At 35.6% G+C, this 12814-nt stretch overlaps 1 protein-coding gene across 3 annotated transcripts in view; it reads right to left on the bottom strand.

Annotated features, from left to right (window-relative positions):
- Positions 1-12814, bottom strand: part of PRKN (parkin RBR E3 ubiquitin protein ligase) — a 693458-nt gene that overhangs the window by 441678 nt on the left and 238966 nt on the right. For all 3 annotated transcript variants that reach the window (XM_021544140.3, XM_085576858.1, XM_085576857.1), the window contains one exon: positions 11924-12042. In XM_021544140.3, the coding sequence (XP_021399815.3) occupies positions 11924-12042 (119 nt within the window). The remainder of the gene's footprint in view (positions 1-11923; positions 12043-12814) is intronic.

Below are 12814 nucleotides of genomic sequence, written 5' to 3'. Positions count from 1 at the left end.
GAGTAAAATCGGGCACTGATTTGGCTCACTAGCCACAGTAGCCCTTTTTTGAGAGAAGCCTCCAATTCAATTTCTCGCTGGAATGGATTTTTCACAAATAAAGATAATCCTTCATTTAGTGTTTACACACTTGGTTGCCTCTTAGTATTCTTGCCTGTCATATCAAATTTTAAAATTTTATTGAAAATTGACAGAATTCATTTATGCATTAGTTGGTTTTATTATAGTTACGGCCAAGCTGGCATTGAACAAATTTTGCATGAGGAAGTAATAATCATGATTTTATCAGAATATAACAGGAGCCATACCAAATTTTGCTTAATTTTCTTGTGACATGCTACTGTCCATGCATGTCCAACATATACAGCCAGCACAAAATGAGTATCTGTACTGGCAAAAAGTAAATGATTTTCACTCTCCCACCTTTTTACTCCCCTTGTCACTTAAGATGGACAAAAGCCACTCAGGCCCCCTAATTTATTTTATCAGAGAATACAGGACAAAATGGATTTTATCTACCCATGTTACCTCCCTGAAGTATACAGGAAGACTTTGCTTACCACACAAATTAAAGTTCAAATAAGAAAGATATAAAGCGCCAATTTGTTATATATTGAACAGAATATATAAATTGAAATATGCTAGAAAGAAGTAAAAGCAGAAGAGAAACATAAGAGTAAACTGAAGAAAACTTTTTCCAGCAGAGTACTAACATTTTAAGTAAAACTACAAAATTTGTAGAGTTACAAGAACGTTAATCTAGCAACTTAATTCTTGTTGAAGTAAATAAAGCCTATGAATTCCATTTTACTCTTTAAATTACTGCTTTGTGAAAATGCCAAAGTCAGAAATCTTGGACCTGAATTTCAGGAAACAGCTTCTTAAACCAGCAAAAAGCCAGCAGCACTGAGAAGAAGGGGACAGAGAACCAAAGAGGGAAACTGCTGGCTCTTGTTTCTGATCCCAGGTCAGCCTTGAATCTGAACTGCCCCATCCTCCATTCCCCTCAGTTGGATTGGCCACAGGGATAGGAGGAAATCAGGTCTGACATACGATGGTGTCAACTAAATAACTATAAATACACATTAAATGGAAATACACATTCTTGTCATGATGTCAAGACTTGCAGGGAAATTAAGAGAAAAATGAAAAAAAAAAGTCTTGGATGCTCTTCTAAGCCAGAGAGTGAGGCGATATTAGTTTATTTTTAAAGTTCATCCTCAATAAACAAAAGTGAAAGAAAACATAATTAAAACTGTTGCATAGTGAAAGCATCCTTGGTTCCATACAATACCAATTTATGGAACCAAGGATGCTTTCACTATGCAGGCTTTTATTTTTCCTTTTTAGAATATTTAAAGAATTTTTAATATTGTACTACTCCAAACAAAAACAAACCTCAATTTGTCACCTTACAAATTACTGAATTAATACATATCCTATAAGACAGGAGATGCATATAGAAGCTGTTTATTCTGATGACACCTGACTGTACTATTTTAAATCTATTTTGCTTCTAGCCGAAAGTACTGTCACATTTCCTTCAGGCAGAGACTCAAACTGGTGATTTGACCTCAACAGAAAGGTCCATGAGGATCAAGACTCATGCAAGTAACCAAAAAGCCTTTAATTTCAGTGATTGCTTTTTGAAAAAAACGTATAATATTATTTCTAACCACATATAGAAGAAGCTTGGAAGTTTTGGACCTGAACTAAAGCACATATAACTACAGATTCAGAAGAGATTGCATATTAAAACAAAATTATTCTCCCACTCTTAAGCACCACCTAAAACACCAGTAAAACATTGTGTTAAACACATTCCTGCCTATTTGCCCAAGTTTGTTAGTTCAAAACAAAAAAAAAAAGCAATTAGATTTGACTGAAATGGAAAACTTAACTTCAGAGGAATTAATTTTCTTCATCTGAAACTAAATTTTTCAAATCAAGTAAGCCAAAATATGCACATGTAGTATGAACATCCAGAAAGCACGTGTTGCTCAGATGAGGACAGTGCAGAATAGTACATCCTCTTAGATACACAGGACAGAGAGTATGACAAGACAGGCAATCTGCAACGTGAGCAAGAACAAGCACACTTTAGGGAAAGATGTTGTTTACATTTTGAGAATAGGCCCTACCATCTATATTGTTAAGAGACAAATACCATCTCTGGTCATCTTTTCTAAGTTATAAACATTTCTCTGCAACACTCCTGAGTTAGGATGAGGCAGCAGTGTTTTCATTTGGCAAGATATGTGCAGAGCTAAGCAGAAGAAAGCAAATGAAAACATTTATTGGTGCTCTTTACAGGAACCTGAGACATCAGCTAAAATGCAGTGCCTTACTGTGAAAAAGGTAACTTCTGCCAACAGAACTGACTTTTTTGACTACACTTATGGAAATAAGAACATCTAGAACATACTGATTTTAATTATGAAAACCCAAATTCTTTTTTTTTTTTTTAACCAATAAAATCTAGAACTTGGGGATGTACAGAAATATCCAAAACACATGTGAAGTGCTTCCACCATCATCAGATAATAAAAAACTGATGTGCACATGCAGGTCAAACCTAAGTAAATATACCACTGGTCCTCTCTTCAGTCATTTTTTATGACAGTGTGCAAACAAAGCCTAGAAAATTTTCAGGGTTCAGTATTATGTGTATATTTTTATAGTTATTAAAAAAAAAAAAAACAAAAAAACTGGACTCCTAAGATAATCAGGTTCTTAACACAGAAGCATTTATGATATTTGAAAACTACCCCAAAACAAACATAACCCCTTCTATATTCAAGATATACCACTAAACTCTTTTTTCTGCACCATGTAGCAAGTTTTAAACATATGCAATTGCTACAGGGGACCAAGGATGTTTGTTCTATCCAGTTGCTTGTAGCACAAAAACTTAAATAAGTACTAAGAACTTATTTGTGGACTGTTAACTGGTCATCATGCCCAAGAAGAAGGGGAAAACTCTCATCAGAGCACTACATACCTTTTGCCAAGAAAGTCAAATCAATAAAACTACCCTGGTTGTGGCTCCATCATGTTAATAGATGTTTTATAGTAATGAAGCTCTGAGGAAACATTTAATGAATATGACCTTAATACTTTAGATCACAAACCTATCTAAAAAAGTCTAATGAATGTAACTTAAAATCAGTTGATTTTTTTAGTTAGAGATATCTGAGTTTTACTTACATAATGTGTAAGTACTCCAAACCCTTCTAATTGAATATTTCAGTCTAAAACTAGGAATAACAGCACAAGTTGAAACATTCTAAATGTAAAGATTTGGGCTGATTTCTTCCACATTGACTTAGAAAAAATACCGGCTTATAGTTCTTTTAGAGGTAAACAGTCCCTTTACTATGTTTTAAATTAACCACTAGAAATTATCAATAACTTTAATAATAGTAATTATCATCATAATTGCTATTATTATGATGATCATTATTGTTATTTTTATTTAAAAAATACACCAGCTTCTTAATGGAGATGAAGGCACACTTACAAGAAAATAGTTTGACATTTGCTACTTCTGCTACTACAATACCTTAAGTAAATATACTTATTTTTCCCTCGTGAGCCAGCTGCTGTTCTTAAATATTCCAGCATCTTAAAAGCTAGAATGAAAATTACCAACTCTTTAGATTTGTTTAATGTTCATCATTTTCAAAAATATTGAAGTAATGTAGTGTGAGCATGATCTCTTTATACCCACAGCTATCCAAGGAATAATAATGAGTAGACAGAAGTTTGTCTGTTCTTTAATAAAGAAAGCAAATTAGGAGAGTTATGCACAAGGACATATGAATCTCAGTGGCAGCTGCTATAACTATCATATCCCATGATTTGTTTGTACTGTAATGCATTCCAGCAACACATCCACAGCACATTTTGGTCTTATTGAGCAGAAAAGGGGATTCAGTAGGGATCAACAAGGATTTACCAACATATGCAACTATGACTCTAATATCTAGAATGCTGATGAATATTCATTGTATCTCCTTTCAACATAAAAAGTTAAGAAACTTTAGAAAGGGAGCCCTTTGTGAGAGGAGGAGTTAATTACTGTATGGAGAGAATGTAGTTTGCATGTAGTTAAGACAATGATAGCAGTGCTACCAAATATTAATATGTAACTTTTCACTTCCCTGGAGAACAGTACATGTTTGTGGGCACAATATGCAAGCAGGGGGAAAGAGCATTGCCACATTGCTTCTCTTGTTATATTTCTGCCCCCAAGAAGAGGGGGCCCCAAAGAATCTCCCAGACTAAGGCTGAATAAGACTCACTTATCAATCTGTTAGTATTCCCTTTCTATTTTCTTTCCCAAAAGGTATGTCTAAACAAAAAGACACAACATTAATAGAAAGAGCACAAGACCTATAAAAGTGAAAGAGTTTAAAGTCCACACCTGATCTACATTTATACATTCAGAAAATGTGCAATATTACATGAAAAAATTCAAAAGCAGCTAATATTTTGGACAAAACAAGTGTTTGAGCATGGTATTCTTTACTAGTCCCAGGCCTTCCATGATACACTGAAACAGACATTAGTGGTGATCTCCCCTCCTTGTATAAATATCTGAAGGGAGAATACAAAGAGTACAGAGCCAGTCTCTTTTCAGAGGTGTCTGCTTACAGGACCAGAGGCAATGGGCATGAATTGAAACACAGGAGGTGCTGCCTGAGCATAAGGAGCTCCTGTTGTACTGTGAGGGTCACTGAGTGCTGGCACAGGTTGAACAGAGAGCCTGTGGAGTCTCTGTCTTTGGAGATATTCAAAAGGACATGGTCCTGGGCAAATGGCTCCAAGTGGCCCTGCTTGAGCAGGGAGGGTTGATCAGATAACCTTCAGAGCTCCCTTCTAACCTCAACCATTCTGTGAGTCTGTGCTTCCTGATACTACAGCAACTGCAAGGATAAGATATGCTGAACACCATCTGCATTACTAGGCATAAATCTATCATCTCTGGCAAAAGGGTTTATTAGACATTTGATTCAGAAACTCATGTAAAACTCTTATCTGAAATAAATTTGGTAACTGTTTTCCTTTTCATTTATGACTGTTGTCACCCAGGCTGGAGAAACTCACTCTAGGCTTCACATTAAAAGGCAGTTTTATTTCACAGCATGACTTGAAGCAGTACATAATACTGAAGTCATCTTCCTTCTTTCTGATGGTATTTTTTTCTAGCTTTTAGGAGACTTTATAACATGCAACCTCACCGAAAACACATACTGCAATAAATATTATAAATCACGCATAGATATCTCAGAGTTTCTAATAGAATTGGATTAAAATATACTCTCTTATCCTATTAAAATAAAATAACTTACATTATTTTTTCAACATAGAGGCAAAACTGTTTCCTTAGCCAAGTTTATTTTGCATGAAAGAATTGCTGCTCCTGTCTTTTTAAATGGATGAGTTTTTTCATAAATCAAGTATGTGTTTTCATTTACTGTATAATACAATTTATGTCCAATGTAATGAAATTTTTCTTAAGGGATATTTAAAAATAAATGAAAGAGGTAGCTAAAAGTCTGAATAAAACCACGTAAAGTTTTCTGAATCCTCCCAACTGTTCTCTTCAGATGGAGCTGAGTATTTTGGAAACCATCCCTAATGGCATTGTGACTATACGAAACAGGTGCAAGAGTGAGGCTGTGTTTTAAGAGGTTCAGAATGAAGTGAGCTTTAGAGCCAAAGAGAGAAGTGGAGAAGAAAGAATAAAAATTTTTGTAAAATAATAATTTTCAGCCACCCAGTGTTGAGCTTTCTTATTTAGTAAGTTCCATTGTATCTTAAACAGGGCCCAAGAATATCTGTTGGAGCAGCCTCCCCAGGGTGCATCTGGATTTGGGGAAATCTAACATATCATCAAAGAAAAGAGACTTTTAAAGACAGAATGCAGGAAATATCCTGTTAGAGGGTTTTTGGGTTTTTTTGGCTATTTTTTCCACCCTGATACCTATGTTATTAAAAGCAATGAAGACATTTGATGAGAAATGGCAGAATTAGACTTGTAGACACCCTGCAAACATTATTAGGGAAGTTCTATCAGCAATTCCAAATCTGGAGTCAGCTCAGCAATGAATTTATTTAATGATGATGCTGTGCACCAAGTCACTGCAAGCAATGTGAGAACAATAAGGAAGAGAGAATGCCACAAACTCCTGTGTGAATGGCAGTCCCAGCAGCTCACATTCAGCATCCCTGTTACCATCAGATCATTTCATAAGAGAAATGAGTGCACAAAATAGTATATTTCCCTGTGCAGCAGGTAGGGAGAAGATCAAAATATGACTGATTTCCCTCTGGAATCCTGGCATAGCTGGGTGTGGCCTAAACAACAGAATAATGCATCGGTATTTAAGATGTTCCCTCTCTCTCAAAAAACATTGGTTTATTAGGAAAAAAACATTAGGCTTACAATTAATAGTGCTGACTTAATATAAGTAATAAAGAAGGATTTCCTGATTCTGTGGAAACCCTGGGAAAATTATTTCAAGAGCTTATTTTCTCTGGCCTAGACTTTTCAAGGCAGCATTTACATCAGTGCCCAGTGGTGGCAATTTAGATGTCAGAATTGAGGCATTTTTCATGATTTATGCAGAAAGAAGCACATATACTGAATACGTGTAATTTCCTGTAAATGTTACTTCTGTCAGCCAAATGTAGGGAAATTAAGCTATTTTTGTACTTACACATTCATTAGCGGAAGCCCAACAATGAATGGTTATTTCACATTTATTAGTTTGACCAAGGAGGCACACATTACAGGTAACTTTTTTATGCACAGTATTCAATAGAAGTATTTTAACACATAGTATTTGTTGTGTGTAAGCTATTATATATATCAAAAACATTTGTATCCTCCCAGAACACATGTAATTTTGGAGAGACAAATATCTATGTTACCTATTCTCAAGAATTCAATCACATTTTTAATATCCTCCCAGCCTGTAAATGAGATCACACTTTTTCACATACACTTCAGTGGCTGTTTATTTGAAGTTTACCTTTAAAGGACAAATTGATTTTTTCTAATCTGTTTGCCATATTACCCCAGCAGTGTAACCATCAGAGGGGAGAACCTGACTCAGCAGCAATAAGGACTACATAATTTCAGAGGTGCTACTTGTCCCATTTTCTTTCAGTCAGCCTTGCTCTGATGCAGTGAGCTGTACTCTTTCCTTTCTCTGTCACTAAGGGAGGACATAAGCAATTAATTCCAGGAAAAAAAAAGTGACCTCAAATGAGCAGTGGTGAGAGGTTATGCACTGGGAAATGAAGTTTTACAATGATATATTTAAAATATAAGAGAGATAAAAAGTAAACTGCCTTTTAATTTCATATTATTATAAAATCTGTGCTAAGTTTACACTAATCAAAAAGAAAATACCATACTAAAATAGCTAAAATGGAGCTAGGAAATAAGAACTCAAAGCAAATTACAGTGTTACAGATCTTTCTCTGCCTAGGAAATATGAAAGTATAAAATACCCAACACTGTACTATCATCTATTAGGAAGACCACTAACACCATTATGACCTGTTATTTATCAGTCACTGAAAGGCACTCGGAGGACTCTTGTGCAAAACTGTGATGTACCACACAGCCTATGCCTACAAACCACCCAAATCACAAGCCTTCCATGGTTCCAGAGAAACAAATTCAGCAAATATCCATTTCTTTGTTAGGTTTAAGATGAAAAAAAATAGATGCAATAAACATCCTTAATTTGATAAACAATGGAAGAACAATTCTGTGGCAGAGACAGTTTAACAAAACCTGTGAAGTCAGGAGGCTTCTCTGGAGCACAAAGGGCAGGGACAGCAATGGGACAGTATGCCCCAGATGTGCTGTGACTGACAGAAACTAAATCTCATCTCAGCTGCAGGGAGTTAGACCTGATATAACTCCTCATGTCTGAAAAGGTCTGATATAATGATGTGAATGCTTGCAAAGTATAGAGGAGCTATGACACTCGTTTTGTGCTTGTTCTGGATGATATACTGAAAACTCAGTACTAACCAGCAAGGACACGAGAAGAAGAATGATCATGTAGTGATGAGTCCTCAGAGTAGAAATGGCCTCACCATAGCACCTGTACCTGAATAGGGAGCCCCAAAGTCTATTTGTCACACTTCAATCCAGACTCTGGTTGAATTCTGAATTTGACAGATGCCAAATCAAATGTTCCTGTCTTTTTTTACCAGGAGTACAGACAGATTCAGATACATTGGGAAAGTGTGGGTTTGTATATAGCAGGGTGTGTATCAGTCCTCAGAATCTAGCCTTCCATTCACAGATACACATTTTCCTTTTCACTAGAGAACTAACACTGTGAATGTTAACACTGTTACAGCTTCCAAAGGACTGCAAATGCAACTGCTCTAATCAGACCTTTTTATGTGGGTTTTTGTTTGTTTGTTTTGCATTTTCTGTCCCTTTGTTGTTTGGTTTGTTGGTAGTTTTTTTTGGTTTTGGGTTTTTTTGTTTGCTTGTTTGTTTTTCTCGAAAGAGGAATGCCCTAATTTTCTGAATCATAGCTACTAAAATTTTCAAACTATATGAAAAAACTTACTGGTAGGCCTATAGGTGGCCTACACAAGACACCCACACACCAATATTTATGGATATATTTTGTGCTTGATAATTAGAAAAACTAGGGAGATGCAATATTTTTACAGTGATGTTTTCTAATAACTAAACTAACCTGCATACATCTCCCATAAAGTATTAGGTCATGAAATTTTTGGAAAGTGCCAGGTAAGTGCCAGCTATAAAATGACAAATGTAATATTTAGATAGATGTCCTCGGTAAAGATAAAAAACAGTGGACTGTTTAATTTCATAGAAATATTGTATCATAAATCTAATCTGAGGATCATACATTAAAATAATATTATGCAAATAGCCATGACTGCTAAATATGGTTTAGAATAAGACTACTTAAATGAATAAGTAATATTTTAAATGTCAGCCAACACACCATGAAAAAAGAAAGCTCAATTTAATTAGGCTGGTAGTTTGTATCTTAGGTAGTCAAAGGATTAGCATGTAGAGTAAGTGAAGGCTGCACAAAGCTTTATGCAGGTTTTACACAGGTATTCACTTTCATCTCAATAAAAGATTTAGTGTAACAAATGTTGGCTTACAGAGTGCTTTGGTGCTTATGGCACAAAAGAGCTTCTCTGCTTCTGAGCAGAAAAGAAACTTGCTGTGCTGCCATGTAAAGGTCAGGTACGGTTTTTCAAGATCGGGGGTAAAAAAGAGATCTAAAAAAAGAAGTGGCTTTGCTGACAGATCTGTAGTATAGGATACAGAGAAGTTTTTTTTTAATAGTTTGTTTATGTCAACTTTATTTTAACTAATTTCTCTATAAAACAAGAATAACTGTAGTACCAGTAGAGAGGACATCTATTGGCAATCACTGGTACAGTTCTATGGGACTGGAAGGACAGAGGGTTTGAGGTGATAGACTAACTTGAACTTTTTAACCTCTTCAGCAGACTTTGTCTACTGCAGACTACAATGCATCGAAGCTCACTTGCTGTGACAGACACACTTTTACCTGGCCTTAACACAGAGTGGTCTCTATACAGTAAGAAATGAGTCTTAGGACATATTAGAAGCCACTCCAACTGGAACTATTTTCTGTCTCATTGGAAAGTAGAGCAGAAAAGAAGGTGGGGCACATGAGAAATCTGCACCTACTCTTTATAACCACAGGACTGAGATAGATACTGTGTGTTTATAAAACAAACTGACTTGCATAGCACATTCATGGCATTAGGAGTGCCCATATTGCAAACACTGCACTTTGGAAGCCCATAGGACTGCCAGCCCAAACTGCAGGAACAGCATGCCCACTGCTCCTAACTACTGTGTTCTGCTTCTATTTGAGAGGAAAAGAATTATAACAGATTTTCTCTGTTTTGGGGAGAAAGTAACAAGAATCTCAGGTGCAAATTATTTTCACAGCCAAGCATTATTTGAAAACTGAAACAGAATAAAATTATAATTTTAAACTTTCCAGAAGATATCTCCCTTTCCTCTTCTGTACTTTTATGCTGAAGTATCTCATCAAATCTTCTAAAAGCTGGGATTTTTTGAATCAACCTTGAAAATTGGAAGAGCTTCCACTACAAGTTTCCAGCCACTTTATTTTCATATGTACTGTAAAATATGCTAGTAGAAAGAAGAAGCAGCTGTAATCTGCTCATTCAATTGAATTTATCAGCCTGCATATATTTATTGTGTCATTGAACCCATATTTGTCAAAAGAATGTAGGCCCATATACATTCCCGGCAATCAGAAGTTATTTATAGGTGTACATTCTTATAATAGCATTTCCACCATGTAATTGTGAGTAATTCCTGGAAGACAATGCAGGGTTGATGTTTTTTGGGTTTGTTTTTTTTTTTTTAATCTCCAAAACCAAGAACAGTGTAGATTCTGTAAAAGCTGAAAAGTTGGAAATGTATTTAGGTTATTTTAATACAAGGAATTCAATGATCCCAAATCAAACAGCACAGATGTGAAAGTCATCATTTCCAAAAGTGGACATGCTGAAGGAAGCTGCTGAGTCTAGCAAAGGGCTTATGTTGTGTGATGTCAATGGAATCTATAAGATTCAGACTCATCTAGTGATACAAGCAATGCCTTTCAACAGCACTGACTTCATATATACAAGCTGAATACAATATCCTCTGTGTCTTTATCCATTGGAAATGTGCACTAATGGTGTCTTCTCTTCTGTCTTGATTTATATATGATTCAAGTCTATCCTAATCACCAATATTTTAATACAAATTTTGAGAGAAAAAGAATCCCCTTAGATGTGTTCATCTGGAACACCACAAAATACAACACTGAAGCCTCTGAAATAAATCAGAGATAGTTGGTTAATTCACACAAAGCTTGAGGGGCATAGATATGTATAAGTATGGTATGTTTTATTCTTTTCAAGGAAAATATAAAACCTGCTAGTTTAATCGCTATTTTTTTACAGGGCTATTACCTGTAAAGGCATTGCAGCACTGTGCTACATTGAGAAAACAAAGCTGAAACTTTAAACCACAGCAAAAGACAAATTTAAACACTTGAATATATGCTGAATATGAAAGTTCCTTATGACCAAGCTATAGCATGGTATGGCTCAGTGTTCTTCAAAACCTAAGCTGCTCACATAACAAACCTGGCTAACTAACACGGATTTAGGAGAGAAGAACTCTTATTCAACAGTTACACAACCACTGAAATTTAGCAGCACTCGGACAAAAAAAAAAGCCCTTCAAAACTTTACACAATTGCACATCCAACTCACACCCCAACACTCTCTCATTTTAGGGTGCAAACCAAGATTGAGAGATCTCTTACTAGTTTTCTGTCCAAGAACAATGAATAACTTTTCCTTGACTTTACACACCGCAAAAGGGCAGGAAGGATTAATATTCTAACTACACATCTGTTCAAAAACTTCTGGCCTCAGCCCATAATGGTCACAACCTAGATCTGAATTCAGGTGTTTCTGAGGCCTTAACAGCTCCAAGTTTTGAATAAACATCTGTCATCCCATCTTTTTAGCACATCTGTAGTTGCATAGATTGTGCATACAATCAGGTTAATCATCAGTCCTTTGAATAAAGAGCTAAGTATGTCTTTTCAAGGACTGGAGCTCTAGTGTGCACCATGTTTCTTGTATATGCTCCAAATAATAGAAACAAGTTAGTGGAATTTTCAGCATCCTTTGAACTACTCCTGTCAGCTACAAAAAGCATGAAGAAAAAAAAGTAAGACTACATATATACATAGCCATATGTATGCAAATAAAAAAGATGAGATATGTCATCTCCATACACCCCAAAACCTTGAAACAAATCCAAAAACCTTACCCTTGCCAACGTCAGGGTTCCTTGTTTACATACACTGCAGCGGACCCTCAGTTTTCCAGGCTTCACAGCTTGGCAGAAATTTTTGCAAAAAACATAAAAAGTGTTGTAACTTGCTGCACCTGTCAAGACGAAAAACAAATAAATAGAAAACAACCACTTTTGATGTCTACTGAAAATCAGCAGCAAACTGTCATGAAAGCTTTCTGTTTGATAAGTGATACGTTAAAATCATTTTAATTTCTGAAGACAGCTTTGTGATAATCTCTTCTTGCCTGATCTAGTCTAACACCTTCCAGTAACTCCTGCTTCTTGATCAATAAGTACAGGTGAACTACACTATAACTCCTTGAAAATGCATCCAGAGCTTACCACTGATCAGTACCAACTGAAATATTTGGCAAGTGATGTAAGAGATTAATTACTCCAACCCTCCATAATTTGCATCTCACTTCCATTCTAAAATTGTCTAGCTGCAATTTTTATGAAGTCAAATTGCATGAAAATTTCTTAGATGAAGTTTAAAAGATGAGTTTGACTGATATCACAACAGAAAAATAATTTAGCAAATTTACTTCTATTCATGGAAGACTGGAAGCCAGTTCTTTATTCTTGCTGGCAGCCTTATAACCCAGCAAAGTTTGCAAATGGCTGCCAAGATATTAGGCCAAGTAAATTTTCAAGGAAAATGAAATGAAACGCATTCTGTTCTGTGAAACTATGGAACAGAATGTGATATGCAAAGAATTATAAAAGCTCAGGGCAATGCTAATGAATTTGATTTCACAGGCAATGCTGATCACTGAATGAAGCACATTTTAGAATAGCTATGGCTATTCCTTACAAAATTTTGGAATATCCCTGGCATGGTTTTAATCAAAGCTCCAAGGTCAG

Source organism: Lonchura striata, chromosome 3 (genome assembly GCF_050655825.1).
Source record: "Lonchura striata isolate lonStrDom1 chromosome 3, ASM5065582v1, whole genome shotgun sequence".
NCBI lineage: Eukaryota > Metazoa > Chordata > Aves > Passeriformes > Estrildidae > Lonchura > Lonchura striata.
This window is presented reverse-complemented; position numbering and strand designations above follow the sequence as displayed.